The 12,617-nt window shown below is 41.9% G+C and overlaps 1 protein-coding gene across 8 annotated transcripts in view; it reads left to right on the forward strand.

The window, feature by feature from the left end:
- The window catches only part of foxp2 (forkhead box P2), a 103,367-nt gene that overhangs the window by 41,720 nt on the left and 49,030 nt on the right, over positions 1-12,617 (forward strand). For 6 of the 8 annotated variants that reach the window (XM_080886729.1, XM_080886727.1, XM_080886726.1 and 3 more), the window contains one exon: positions 1,665-1,851. The exons of the other annotated variants lie outside the window; for them this stretch is intronic. In XM_080886729.1, the coding sequence (XP_080742855.1) occupies positions 1,675-1,851 (177 nt within the window). In that variant the 5' untranslated portion in view covers positions 1,665-1,674. The remainder of the gene's footprint in view (positions 1-1,664; positions 1,852-12,617) is intronic. 8 annotated transcript variants of the gene reach the window in all.

The following is a 12,617-nucleotide window of genomic DNA, read 5'->3' on the forward strand; positions in this document are numbered from 1 at the left end:
TTTAAGGCCTGTCCTGTATCTGCCCCTCGTCAAACACTCACACATGCACACACACACACAAACACAGTGAAGGGACGTGTACACACTTCTATTAAAATGGTATTTACAGGCCAAAGAATACACACGGTACCCATGTGGGCTGGGCACAAATGCACACAAAAAAAGCGCATTCATTATCATTGTTTGTCCCTCTCTGGTTGCATATATATGGATTCAGTCGTGGTGGTGGTGGTGGAGAAAAAGAAGCTGTAAAAATATTTGTTTTAAAATGTAAAAAGTAGTAATAGGACTGGAAATATTGACAGCTTTTTAAAGCAAAGTTCCTCCATAAGAGAGTCACTATATTATTTTTTTTATTAAAAAGGGGTATATTTTTAAAAATTAATTGTCTCACATTATTTTTTCCCCATTTTAATTTTCAGCATTTCAGAATTTCTTTCTCCTGCACACAATTTGTGATTGCGGAGTGCTTAAGTTGTCTTTTATTTATTGTGAGAACTGATGTTGGCACTGCTCTTCTCTGCCCCAGCGAAGGTACAGAGCATTAAATGCAGAGGATAATGATAAAACATTTATTACTGGAAAGAGAGGAGGTAATATGCATAATTTATGCTGTTTTTAGCACAATCATTAGTGATATTCATGATAGAATCCTTTCTTCATCCCTTTTTTCTTCTTCTCAATTTTTACCCAAGTTTTTCCATATCTAATAGATGCTGACAGAATTAATTCAATTTCCTATATTTATTTACACTTTTTAAAATGTGGTTTTGACTTGTAAATCTGCCAGCAGAAACTTTGATTGCCTCTCATCCACACCAGGGATATTTATTTTTTAAATGTGGTAAAATAAATGAATGTATAAGGTTTGATTAAAGAAGAGAGTGGAGAAAAACATGATTCAAGCCAATAAAATGAATTATGAGCGTTCTTTCTCTATGGAAGCCTGCGAGGCAGATTTTCTTTAGCCACAGCAAGGATGACAAACCCATTATGGTGTTCATCACCAGCCCTGCACCATGTGATTTGGTGCCGCCTCCTCCACCTCCTCCTCCTCTTCCCCGCCACCAAATTTTAATTTTGCATGATTAGCCTTGCGTCATTAGGCAACTTCATTCAGATGCGAAACACACGAAAAATCGGACAGCTTCCAGACGGCAAATATTTTAAGAGTGCCCTCGCTTCTGTATTTTCTGTCCGTGGTGCCTGGCCGTCCTCAAAGTGCAATGGAGATATTAAGAATTAAGCACATGTTATTTAAGAATCCCATATTTTATTTATTTATATATATATATTTTGCCTTTAATTCCTACCAGTGTATTATGTGTTTTTAATAATGCAAATACTAATAAAGCAATGCAGGTGCTCTGATTTACAGCCAAATTTTAGTGGCTTTAAAACCACATTTAGATATTCTTCCCATTTCAGAAAGCACCAGGACATGCATCTCTTTGTATTGCTTCATTTACACAATGAATGCATAATTGCTCCTCCTGCATCCCCCCTTTCTCCTTTCCCCCCCTCCCTCTTCTTTAAATGCTTTAATTTGCAGAGGGGGACTGAGGGCTTGATAATGGAAGCGTAAAAAAAAAAAAATAGGAGGGAAAAAAAGGGGGGAATTGTAACAAGAAGAGCCCTAACCGGTGCCTCTTAATCACTTCTAGGTTTTAAATCATGATGATGCAGGAGTCGGCCACAGAGACAATAAGCAACAGTTCAATGAGTCAAAATGGAATGAGCACCCTAAGCAGCAGCCAATTAGAGGCTGGCAGTAGAGATGGGAGATCAAGCGCTGGTGACACAAGCAGCGAAGTAAGCACAGTCGAGCTGCTGCATCTGCAACAACAGCAGGTAAGTTGTGTTTCTCCCCGTCTCGTCTCTCTTACTCTCTCTCTCTCTCTCTCTGCCGCTCTCTCTCCCTCACACACTCCGTTTCCCCCTCGCTCTACCTCTCCGCTCTGCTGTGCTCTCTTCTCAGGCAGCGCTGGGGTGTTCTACATAGGCAGGAGGCACAATGAATTATGTTGTTTTGTGTATGTGTGTGTGTGTGTGTGTGTGTGTGTGTCATTGTTGTTTTTTAGGCATGTGGAAAACACATTGTTTATATAAGAGGCTGTTTAGGTTGTTGGTAAATGTTCTCGGCAGTTTGTTGTGCTGACAGCGTGCTCTGCTTGAAGCTGCTGCCTCCAGATGATGCTCAGAGTGTTTTGCTGCTACTGTTTTAGTTTAGAAATTCAGCTGTTATTTTTTTATTTCATGTTTTGCTTAGTTTTTTTCCACTAGCATTTGAATTTGGGAATATATTGGGGGTTGTTGCTGCCCTGTGAGGCCATGTGAGAAATGTAGTGCGTGTGTGTGAGACAGAGAAAAAGTGCATGACAGAGGGAGAGAGGACAGAGAAAGAGAGAGCGTGTTGGAGCATCAAACGGACCAGTTTGGACAGGGAGAGTGTGTATCTGCGCGCATATGCATGGGTGTGTATGTCATGGCTGCGCTGTATCCACCAGAGGGCCTCCTAACTCGCCACTAGTTGGAGGCTCTCACACAGATGCAGACATTCTAACCACAGACCCACCAGCAGGAGAGAAACCTTTGACCGGGACGCTTTTGATTTATAGCTTGCAGTCTCCGATCTTCACTTCCCTTCAACTAGCAAATACTTTAGATGTACTTTTTATAGTTTTTCCATAGTTTAGTTATTTATTGTATCGATTTTATTAAATGGCGCTTCTTAGAGGCACCGCTGATCACGAATATTTGATGCCTGCTTTTTTTTCCCTCCCTGCCAACACATGTTTCATTGTACCGCTGCTATTCATCTCAGTCACAGCAAGTTGAGGGTGAATTAACTGCAGGGTGCGGGGGGAGGGTGGTGGAGCGGTTGGGGGGCAGGAGTTGTGAAAGTCAGTCGCCAGCAGAGTAAAGGAGTCAAGTGTCTCTCGTGTCTTTTCACGGTGAATGATGGCTTTGACAGTTTGCCAAAAGAGCAGTGGGAGATTAGGTCAGAGGGCCATGCTTTGGGGTAGATGGAGGACAACACCGCGGGTTTTGTAATGATGCGTGCTGTCCTTTGGGCTAATGGTGAAATTTTCATGCGAGTGTGTATTTGTATTTATGTGAATTTTTCTTTTCTTCTTTCTTTTGGTGGCAACTGAAGCCCTGTGGTCAATTTGGCGAGGGCGGAACAATACGTGTCGATGAGTTTCTGCATGTGTGTATACGGGCTATTCAGTGTAGCAAAATGAAGCTTGTCCTGGAGCACGCCCCCCCCCCCCCCCCCAAGTCCACCATCACCTCTTCTGTTCCCCATAAGCCCCATACCATCCAAACACCCATTCTCCACAACCCTATTCACCCCTGCTGGTGGCTTCAGCTGCATTATAGCACTGTGGCCTCATCCTCCTGCTTTATCACCACTCTGCCACTCTTCCTACACACACACGTATGATTGGGGTCAGACCTCTCTTTCTCTCAGGCATCACTCGTGCATTTGAAGATGTTGGGTAGATTTCGGTAATTCTCTCTTCTTTTTCTTGACAAATTAATGGAAAAACCACCACAGTGCCCTAGTAAGGTGTTGAGCGCCCATGTGTGACCAGAACACCTCTAAGGCACCTTGACGCAGATTCTTCAAGTTTCTGAAACTCTGCTGGAGTGATGGAACACCGTTCTTTTAAAAAGATATTCCCTTTTCTGTGTTTTGATGATGGTGGTGAAGAGCACTGTCTGACATGTCATCTCTCAGAGGTGTTTAATCGGGTTGAGTTCGAGTGGGTTTGAAGGCCGTAGCATGTGATTCACATCAGATTCATACTCAAACCACACAGTGAGTCCTAGTGTCCTTTGAAACAGAGCACAGTCATTATGGAAGAGACCATTCCCATCAGGAGAGAAATCCTAAGATAAAGGTGATCCCTGAGAAAACTTTGAATTGCTTTACATTTCATGTTATATGTTTTATTTTATTAAAATTGCAATCTGAGCAGTAGATTTAGAGATATTAGACTGTGTACTCAAAATGTAATTGAAAAGAATGGATAAAAGTGTGTCTGTCAGTGAAAATGAAAAAAAGTGCCGTTAAAAATTTTAAAAAGGCCACAGCACTGAGAGGTGGAAAAAAAGCAATGTAAGCATAAGGTGTCTAGTTAAGTCTGTGAGATGGACATACGGCTGAGAGCTGTGATGGTGTGCGGTTGGGGTTGGGTGGGGGGGTATGACAGTATGCGCCTCGTAAAGAGGCCAGCCCGAGCCTTCTCCCAACCCAGAGAGAGACACATTGAAATGAGCAGTCCGGCTAACAGGTCTCTGGAGGCTTTTTAAAACAGGGGCCCTGTGCTGTTAACTTCACACACTTCCTGTGGTGTGCTCACACTGCAAGCACAGTTCAACAAAAGGATGAGGTTAGATTTAAAAAAATATATATTTTATATATACATCTGTTAGCACTGAGCACTGCTGCTTTTGTGTGACGGATGTGATATTGACAGGCGTATATGCAGCATGGACCCTGTGTGGCCATATACACATGCATCCATATATGCTTGCACTTTTTTTACACTTCAATGCAGCTTAAAAAAATTTCTATCCACGTTTGCTCCGAGTCCATTTTGAAGGAATGCAGTTGAATGTAATTTTCCACCCACATTTGGAATGACATTGAGTGGTCCAGTGGGTATAGAAGCTGCAGCCTCTCATCACGCTGCTGGGGGGATGATTAATAATAAGCACTGATGAATTCTCCACTGTCCCTATGGGTTCTGCCATTACCTAGCAGCTCCAAAATACCACCTGCAGCTATAATTAGAAAAGCAGCATCTTCAGGTCTCGACACCTTAGATTCGGCCAAAGTCTGTAAGATCAAGATGAAGTAATGCACACAGTTTTTCCACATCCAGATTTCAAAAGTTGAGATTTTCCTTTAATAATAATCCACTATTATTTCATTTAAGATAAAGTGAATATCTTTTACAAATTTGAATGTCTTTCGTTTTTATGCAGGTCATTGTGTTCAGTGTAAAAGCCACACATTTCGTTATCCAGCTATCTGAATAATAACCATTGTCACAATTAAATTTCCAGTCCTTAATTTCTGTCAGGGTTTCATCACCCCGTTCCCAAGGTTGTCTAAATAGACCTAATTTGATTTGAGATCACAGATTAGATACCCACTGTATCTGATTGCAATTTGCCAGCTGCAGATATGTATCAGAGCAAATGATGAATGTTACACAGCTCTAATTGCTATGCAAAATGATCACTATAAAAGCTCTCTTGTAGAGCAAAAAAAAAAATGTGCTGAGCTCATAGTAGCAATCTATTTGTCATTGACCGGAGTTAGCTTTATGTTTTAATAGTATATGCTGCCAAGTATATACATGGAAGTCATGCATCGATCTTTGGGTCTGTAACATAATGCCCTATAATGAGCCTGTTAGTTGATTACAGTGTTCTGTAGACTTAATCCTGCCAGGGTTATCAGTGGGATTGATGAGCCAATGCTCAGAACTGCTGCCCTCCTTTAAATGGGCTGAGTTCCTACAGTAGGAAATATATTGATATTCAGAGCAAGATGGAGGCACGGAAGGCTAATGTATTATGGTTGGGTCAGCCACTGTAACCAAAGACAGCTGTATGAACAACCACTGCGATCTGCTACTAGTCTAAAGACTTCACTCATTAAAATCCAGTATAATTAGAAAATGCTGGCTTCATATTTTTGTATTTTCATAAACCTGCTCCTGTGATTTTTTTTAAATTAATTATATTTTCTTTTTTGCATGCAATGTGCTTTCTGCTTGCATGCTTGCTGGCCAAATATTTATTTTGTGCAAAAGGTGCCACTTACGGCTGACAGAGGCAGAGTTCTACATGTTGGTAAACTGGTTAGGTATGCGTTTTACCGTTTTCCTGAGGCACATGATGCAGCAAAATGCAAACTATCCAACCCCATTTAAATGAGTGCAGCATTTTGACATAAATTACAATAAGTGCGCCAAGGTGCCATCTTACTTCTAGGCTACCCCTGTCGCTACACAAGAGCTAGGCAGTGGTCCAACTTGAGAGTGACAGCAATTAACCTGCCTTCCTAGCTGTTTAGCTGGAGGAAATGGAAGGGATGAGAAATCTGACAGCAAGTGATGGGTAGTATTTAGGGTTTAGGGGCAAATTAAATTCTCCCCAAAATGAAAGTCATTAGGGAGAAAGTTACCCCACAGACAAATGACAATGTGTGTGTGTGTGTGTGTGTGTGTGTGTGTGTGTGTGTGTGTGTGTGTGTGTGTGTGTGTGTGTAGGTGTGCACGCTCTTATTTGACAGACATATGAGCTCATCTTCCTCTTATAACAACTCAAGTTTGTTGTTTAGTATAAACTGGGTACTGACACACAGTCTTCCCCTACCATCCCTTCCCATAAACAAGCCTCGAGCATCTTTCTCTCTATGCCCTTCACCTGCCTCTCTGTCTGTCTCCTTGTACTGTATTTGAGAAGCAAGAGACACACACACACACACACACACACACACACACACACACACACACACACACACACACACACACACACACACACACACACACACACACAGACAAACACGCACATACCTAAGATGCAAATCTGGGCTTTGCCCTTGAGCATAATTTAAAGGCCTAATCACCCAGACTGTCCCTTTGGATGGAATAGGGAAGGAGGGAGGGGAGGATGGTGTCTCTCATTTGCACCCTTACACAAAGAAGCTCATTAGGTTTATCTTTCAGGCCTGAGATTGCCCCACTCAACTGTGTAAATAAGACACTGGCCCTGGCCTGATGCATCAATCACCTCTCAGGACAGGAGAAAGACCTCCACTGAAATATGAACGATTTCATAAAGGAGCCTTTTGTTAACCATCATCGTCTGTGTGAAGATAAGGTTTTTCTGTAAAGGCAGGAGAAGCATTAGGAAAGCAGCATGTACTATATGTCTTTGTAAAATTATTTCCCCTTTCAGCGAAAAGGCAGTTCTTCTCTGGCAATCCTTGTGTCTGACTTATTTACAATGAAAGTCATCCTTCTTTTTATTTCAAGCCTGGCTATCAGCAGACAGTCCCCACAGAATAGTACATACAGGCCTGTGACATATAGGCCTGTAGTTTCCCCCTTTGCGATGACACTAAAGATATAGGATGTGAATGACAGCATAGCTGCTGTTTGCTCACGCTTCCCCAGACAAAACACAGTATTATTCTATTATCTATCTAGACACCACCTCTTCCTCCAACTCTCCCTCTGTCTCCCGTTCTCTGCCTTTTCCCCCCCTCCTTCTTATTCTTCAGCTCGCAGAAACCTGGCCTGTCCATCTATGTTTAAGACACATTACATGTGGCCTTCTGGAATTTACAGTGGCGCTCTCCCAGTAACTCCATTTCGTGCGGGTGTCCCTTGAGAGCATGGCGAAATGTCAAGCTGCAAAGCTTGAAAGAGAGACGAGGAGAAAGGGACAGTAAGAGAGCAGGGAAAGCAAGCGATGGAGGAATTGAGAGGCGAGGATGAAGAGAGATAGTGGAAATCTGCTGGAAATAAACACTTACGGGCATCTTATCCTCAAGCAGTTGCAGTAAGGTCAGATGAGTATACGGGTTAAAGGTGGCACAAGAAGAAGAAAACAGATCCTGCTCTGTGTGTGCACGTGCAGGCTTGCGTTTATATGGTTCACCACTAAAAGTTGACTTTAGTGTAACTGTTTATTTTCTGCTAAAAAAAAAAGAATCAAGAAAAGAGTTAGTTTGAGCTCTGCAGCATTCATGTCAGATCAACTGATTTCAGCGCTGGTTCGAATCAAATGATGGCTCAGATGATACCTTTCAAGTCATCCAACTGACAGATCCCACAATTAAGTTAAGTTGATGCAACCCACTTTACAACCGACTTCCACAATAATTCCTTCTTCCATGCTGCATTCTGTGCACTTTATGGTTTGCATGTATGCAGATTGCCCTGAATAAACCCAGTTCTCTTAATCCAAATTACTACAGTCGTAAATAATGATATTCTTTTGACTAACTGAAATATAAAAAGAAAGAAAAGACATTACCATGCAATTATATAGGAATACATTAAATGGAATCTAGTTCATTCAGCTTAGGTTAGGCCTTATGTTTGACCTGACACACTTTTTTCTCTTTTCTTTTTTTCTTATATAGTGCAGTAGCTCAGTGATAAATGACTAAGCCAGCGTTAACCTCCTCCGTGTAAATAAGAGGCAGTCATTCAGCAGCACACACTGTGGCCAATAGTCCTCCAGTCTCTAGCTAACCTCGTGCAGGCCAGGATCAATGGCCACTTCACAACTCATTTCCTTTTACGCCTCCCTAACTGCCCTGGTCCAACTCAGGGAAATAAATGGCACTGGATCTATAAGTCCACTCACGCAGACACAAACACATAAACAGCCACACGTACACACACACACACACACACACTGTGGCATACTCTGAGGGGACTGAGCAATTCTTTCAGCTCAATACCCTTCACAATAATTTATTTGCAAACTGGCTCGGTGTTGAATAGTGTATCATCTTTCGCGGCCTCACAATCGAAAACGAGCATTCTGTCATTGTTTATTGCCACTCCCCTGTCGTCGGCTTAAACTGTGTACCAGTCATTAATATGGTGGGGTGGAGTGTTAGTGTCACACACAGCCTGAATACATACATTTAAATGCCTCTGTTTTCTTCTAATGTGGAGTTAAGAGGAGGATGAAGAAAACACGTGCATGTGTGTGTGTGCATGTGTGTCAGGGGGGTGCTTTCCGATGCATACGACGTATCGCATTGCTGACTGCATTTTCTGGAAATGGTCCCCCCCCCCCCAAAAAAAGGCAAGTGGCTTATAGTCATTTGATAGGCCACGACACCGCTATCCATTTAACAGAGCTTAAAAATCCTACATATGCATATGCTGGGGTGTCTTAAGCTGACAACCAAAAGACAGGATTTGCTAGAAGGCAGCTTTGGAGTGTTGTGAATTTAACAAGCATGTCTAGTATTACAGTTCCTCTCTGCTTTAGTCATGAATAGTAACAAATCAGACTCTGAAACGCATGCCCGATGGTTTGTTGTGTATCACCCCCTCCCTTCCTCTAACTAATATTAAAATGACTTCAAATCTGGTTAAGAAGATGACTAGGAAGAAGAAGCAACATCTTTAATGTCACCGGTGCTCTCGTTCTCTAAAGCGCCCCAATCTGTGCAGATTCCAGGTATCATCAGTTTTTTCTCCTTTTTCTTTTTGTTGTTGCACTTGTTAACACTCCCTGCTGCTCCGATTACCTCCATCCCTGACCCATTTTTGAATATATAAATGGCTCTATCCTTCTCCCAAGTTGTTTGTAGTTGTAACACTACACTCTACAAGGGGAGGGGGAGATGGTCTTTACACATTGCCTCCAAACACTGTATACATATGTAAGAGAGCCAGCTGGGCTCTCAGCCCTCTCCTCTTCACAGCTTTTCATACAAATGTAGTAAATAAGCTCAGGCCGTGGGGAATTTGAAAGCTCCAAACAGGCAAACTGACATGTCACTTAGCGCTGGCTTTGGCTCTCTTCACTGCAGGCTTTAGAGCTGAAGCTGGTGGCTTTTGAAAGTGTATCAGCCAAGGTCAGGTCCTCACTTTTGCAGTCAAGGTGGAGTGCTATCTGTATCATTTACAACTTATTAATAATAATGCCAGGCTTGCTGTATTTCTACATTAAGACAAATGTAACAATTATAAAGTCAGTCAGAAGACGCTACTTAAAATGCATAATTTTGGGGTAAAAACAGAGAATAAGATGTACAGAGGTTAATAATAGAAGTCACGCTGGGAATCCATTTCAGTAGAGATAGACAGGCCCACCTTTCTCCAGCCTGTGTTCATGCTCAGACAGCCTGCCATTCCTCATCAAGAACTAACCACTGCTTATTTACCCACACTGGGGACTTAACTCACACGAATTGATCAGTGATAGCAGTGGAAAGCTGCTTGTTCCACCCTAATAAAAATGACGCCCATGAGCATATGCAGAACATGCTTTGTGGGCTAGGCGCAGCACTTCAAGCTTGAGTAGACACTAAGCTGATATTGGTTTCACGCTTGAGTCTGTAGTGCGAAAACTTCCAATGGAAAGCCAGAGATTTGATTGTTTCTGCATATGCATTTATCAGAAGTTTACATGATAAATATACATTAGCCTGGTGGCTTGGCCATGCGTGGTATTGTTTCTGCGATACTATTCTTTGTGCATTCCTTTTCACCTGTTTGGACTTCATCATCCAATTCAGCGTGAACCCGATAATCCTAATTTGCACAAAAACTTCAAATGGATTTGTAGGAGTTTTTCTTGCATCGTTAGTCCTCGCCAGAATTTCTGTCACAGCAAGGAAATACTTCTTTGTTGGCACAGGTTTTAAATGTGTGAGGAGAAAATTCCTCAGAAAATAACTGGAACTTTCTTTTTTTTTTTTCACAGAGTATCGCATAATTTAGACTCAGAAGTTGAGGTCTCTATCATTTGTATAGAACAACCCCCATTCGCCCATTGGCTTAGCCCTTACTTAATTTTGTAAGGTTTTTATCAAAGTCTTAAATTATGTCATTTATCTTTCATACAAATTTTAGCCATAGGTTTTATTTATTTAATACCCACTGTAATTGTTCTGTCCTTGTATGGAGTGCTATGAAGGGAATGATCATGCTTTTGGCACATTTATCAAAGCCCAGAGAGGGGGAAAAAAAGAAAAGCAAAACGGAGGCCCTGTTCTCACATAGTCACCAGACTAAGAGTGCGACAGAGTGATAAATTTTCTTGTTAGGAGAAATTACATCCACTAACTTGAGCTACTTCAGCATGAAATTGAAAAAGAAGCATTTCTTGTGAATTTCCATTCTTGATTCAATGAAAGATGTAGATTAGCCTTTTGGAAAAAGGGTGGGCACAAGAATGAAACTAAAGAAGTATGATTCTGCTCACGCTTGCTTGTTCTTAGAAGCGTGATATAGGATGCTGGAAAAGTCTTTGTTTATGGAAGTAAGGCCCAGTCAGGCTGTTGGCAGATTAAAGAAAAAAAGTGTTTAACATCTCTTTCTTTCTTTCTTGTGTGAGTCTGTTTGTGTGGTATACATTTATGTACTCAAGCACAAACCTTGTGCATTTTTTTTAACATTTTTTTTTTTATCAGTAAAGCTTTCCAAGCCTCTTTGTCTACCTCACCCCTGTCACAGTTTGTGCCCATGATAGCTCCCTCTCTCCATCTCTTTCTCAGTTTTCACACACACACACATGGGTGCACACACACACATTTCTCCAGACCCAGCTGAGTCTAGTAGCCTGTTCTAGTGAGGGTGGTGGGGGCTGGAGGGTGGATTACTGATTGATAGACGCTGGGTGTCTGAGTGGAAGGCAGATAACTATATCTTCTGCTGCTCACTTAAAGGTCAAACACACATTGCTGTAATTGGAATATTCACAAGGCAACCGCCGAGGTACAATGCAGATCGGAGGAAAGAAAGAGAGGAGGAGAAGGAGCGCAGGACAAGATAGGTGTTACATAAGAAAAGAGATTGAGAGAAAGAACAGGGGGAGTGAAGGTGATCCATTGCCCTTCCATAGGCAGATGCAGCGGCTATTTATTGAGCTGATCTTTCGGGGAAGTGAGGCATTCACTGAAAGATACATTGCCCTCAATGGAGAGCAAGCCTGGATGAGGAGACAGGGGGCTAATGGCAAGACCAAGTAGTCACATAAACGTGTACAAATGGCTATTAAAAGTCTGTGCTCCTTTGCTTTAGTGGAAGGAAAATTGGATTGAATTCGGTTGGGCAAAAAAGACGTACGTAAAAATCATTGCAACGGATTATCTAAGGCCACACACGCAAAGTAATTTATATGCTGTTTTGTGATTGCTATCTATACGCAAAATAATTGCTTGAATTGGCTGGAAAATTTGCCGTATGTGTGGGTGAGATGAGTTCATTCACTAAGGTCAGGGTGCTCTCTTTCGATGACGCCAGGAGAGAGCAACACTTAGACTCGACACTTAACCTGAGCTCTCCAGGATGAGACAGACAGACACTTATACTATTGACCTGCAACAACAGAGCCCCCAAGACGGGGGTCTTATACAGATGCACTTAAGGCTTGAGTTGCTTATGCACACTCACAAACAAATACTGAGGATTCTAAATGATATCACCCCAATTTAAATGAGTTTTCCTTGGCATGAAGGGTGTAGGGCACTGCTACTCAGTAGCTTTCCTGTTTTCCCTAATGATTGTTTTGTGTGAGCTTTGACTTGGTATTTTTATCAGTGGTATAATGGGAGAGGAATGCACTTAAATGCAGTTTACCTACCAGGGATGCTCCAGCTGAGGTGTGCTGGGGTTTACCTAACCTTTTATTTACTCTTATGCTCCTGGACTTTGTTTGTGCACACGCATCTTATGTACAGTGCACAGACTCACACATTTGTGTCAACACGCTGATCCTTTCTGGTGTCTGCATTTTGCAGGGTGCTGATTATTTACTAATCACCTCTGGTTGTTTATTTATTTATATAAAAGAGTGTGCTTTTGCTTCCTTAATAGCTACAGTAAGCAAAAGGT

This window comes from Rhamphochromis sp. 'chilingali' (genome assembly GCF_963969265.1).
Source record: "Rhamphochromis sp. 'chilingali' genome assembly, chromosome: 7".
In the NCBI taxonomy this organism is placed as follows: domain Eukaryota; kingdom Metazoa; phylum Chordata; class Actinopteri; order Cichliformes; family Cichlidae; genus Rhamphochromis; species Rhamphochromis sp. 'chilingali'.